At 43.0% G+C, this 2,459-nt stretch overlaps 1 protein-coding gene across 2 annotated transcripts in view; it reads left to right on the top strand.

Annotated features, from left to right (window-relative positions):
• Nucleotides 1–446: 446 nt before the first annotated feature.
• cbx7a (chromobox homolog 7a) overlaps nucleotides 447–2,459 on the top strand; it is a 5,316-nt gene continuing 3,303 nt past the window's right edge. For both annotated transcript variants that reach the window (XM_062531817.1, XM_062531815.1), the window contains exons 1-2: nucleotides 447–784; nucleotides 1,948–1,991. In XM_062531817.1, the coding sequence (XP_062387801.1) occupies nucleotides 716–784; nucleotides 1,948–1,991 (113 nt within the window). In that variant the 5' untranslated portion in view covers nucleotides 447–715. The remainder of the gene's footprint in view (nucleotides 785–1,947; nucleotides 1,992–2,459) is intronic.

The raw sequence follows: 2,459 nt of genomic DNA, 5'->3' as shown, positions 1-2,459 counted from the left end.
CAACACACTGAATCAAGACCTGGTCTTTCAGATAGGCTATTTAATAAAACTACAGCAAATGGCAGATATTGCTTGAACGTTGAATTATGTGAACGTATACAACAAATAGGCCTATGTGTTTAAGCATCCTTATCAATCAACCACACCCAACCCACACAAATGTTGTATAATGACACTTTCGAAGGTTTTTGGAAATACTCAACTAATTATCAATAGAAAAATAACAACAACATATTTTGGAAATTAATCTAGACTACTTTTATTTGTGTGCTTACTACTTTAAATACTGAGTGCACGATAGGGAAAATGTAGGCTACACTAGGTAAAATGACCGTGACTTCCATTGCATACTTGGATACTTCTCCTTGCGCGGACTCGTGCGGCCGCCAGGGCTCGACAAATAGAGGGGGACATAGAGCGCGCGATCAGAACGTGCCGTGCACTATCCTTGGCAAGCACGCGCTAGGCAGTGGAGATGTGTCGCAGATTTGAAAACTCCCAAACAGAGGCGAGAATAGGTCGAAACATCTAGAGAACACTGGAAACATAGGCAGGTTGTTCGGTTCAAGGGGGAAAGCTATCCAGAGGACCAAAGCTGGCTTATTTCGAAAAGGGTTGCACGACTTTGGCCATTTACACATTTTGTAGAGAGGAACAGAGTGTGCGTACTACTTGCGTCCTTCCTATAGCGTGCGGGAAGCTCAAGATAGTGGCGATGGAGCTGTCATCACTTGGCGAACAAGTGTTTGCTGTTGAATCTATCACTAAAAAGAGAGTTAGAAAGGTAAGATTACCTATTTATTACACACATAGAAATGTGATGTTTGTTCTCGGTTGTTTAGCTTTTCGCCATCACTAATTAAAACACCATCTATAGAGTTGGACATCATTGTGCCAAATGATTCCAAGTTCACGCATTGATATTTTGTCATCTTTGCACGTGAATGTTTTTGGGTCATACTATCTAGCTGTCACTCAGAGCAACTTGAACTTGATACTTTTCGCCAACTAACGACGAACGCCTCAAAAGAACAGTATGCTATGAACTTAGCATATATACAATGGCATTATGTGTTTTGTAACACTCTTGACCGGAGCTGCAGCGTTTGTAGGCCAGGGGGTGTGTGTGTTAACGCGTGTGTCGTTGCTATCGCTGAACGTATGGGTTGTCGGGGTATAGCTGCGCCTTCTCTGCGCTCAGCCAATGTTTGGTGGCTACGCAGTTTATTTACTTGTACTGAGGAACTAAAAGGGATATTCGGAAATGGGCAGTCCTCGTGAAGCAACGGCTTAATGTTCTGTCCGACTTGATCAAACACAAGGTTAGATCAATGAGATTGTTTGCTGTATAAAATTACAATAATGACATTGCGTACTAACCCGATGTAAAAATTAAAAGGGCAGGATTTGTTGTCTGCGAATAGGTCAGGTAGCTTGCTGCAATAACTATTTTAGCAATGTAAATAACTGGAGTTCAATAATTGAATGATAACATAGGTTAGTATGCTGATGTATTTTCACTATTTCATGTGCACGCGATTTTCTTTTGACTGTAGGCTCGAATCCCTGCGGGGGTGTGTGCGTAGAGGGGAGGGCGGGGGGCATCGTGGTTTCTCAGTGAAGCGCGTTGCGCAATTCGAGATGTTTACATGTTACCATGGCCCCACCTATTCCCATCCTAAAATGTTCTAGAAACTCCTTTTTATTGAACTCGCGAGCGAACCCATATGCGCACACGTCACCACAACAGTGGCGATCACGACGTTGACGTCACCTTCTATAATATCCATTTCAAAATACACACCCCCTAAGACCACCGCCCCCAGTTGCCAGTTTAAAGGGGTAGACATCTCTTCTGCAAAGCATGTTAACTACGAGCGATGTTGTGCATGACCACGTTAACTGTGAATGCCAGCCTATAATGTGATATTTCTGTTTCTGTCCTAGGGAAACGTGGAATATCTACTGAAGTGGCAAGGCTGGCCTCAAAAGTAAGCATTACACCCTAGAACACACTGATTCACATTTCATGTTTTTCGAATATAAATTCACTTAAATCACGTGGCTAGGTAGACATCAGAATAGCAAAACATGGTTTCTCATTCACCCTTATGAAAGATCCTTGTAGGCTACTATACCCTCCAAATCATTTAATCACAAAGGAATCATTATTTGCCAACGCAGGCATTTTATATCAACAGGGACTGTTCACAAACAATTCTGATAGCTCCATCAATATCAGTGATTGCATGTTCCTGGCATAGTGCTGCTGAGGCTGACTGATGTCACCTAGGCTCTTAGTTACAGAACGCGTCGGCCAATCACACAGCAGACTTCATACACCAGTTGACTCATCGGATGAGTCACAACGGTACCGTCAGGGAGCACTGCTCAATGCCTTTGCCGGCATCAAAGTGTATTGTGTCGATTGTATGATGAAAGTGTGTAGGCAGTTGGGT

Source organism: Sardina pilchardus, chromosome 3 (assembly GCF_963854185.1).
Source record: "Sardina pilchardus chromosome 3, fSarPil1.1, whole genome shotgun sequence".
Taxonomy (NCBI): Eukaryota; Metazoa; Chordata; class Actinopteri; order Clupeiformes; family Clupeidae; genus Sardina; species Sardina pilchardus.
Note: the sequence above shows the minus strand (reverse complement) of the source record. Positions and strands in the feature narration are given on the sequence as shown.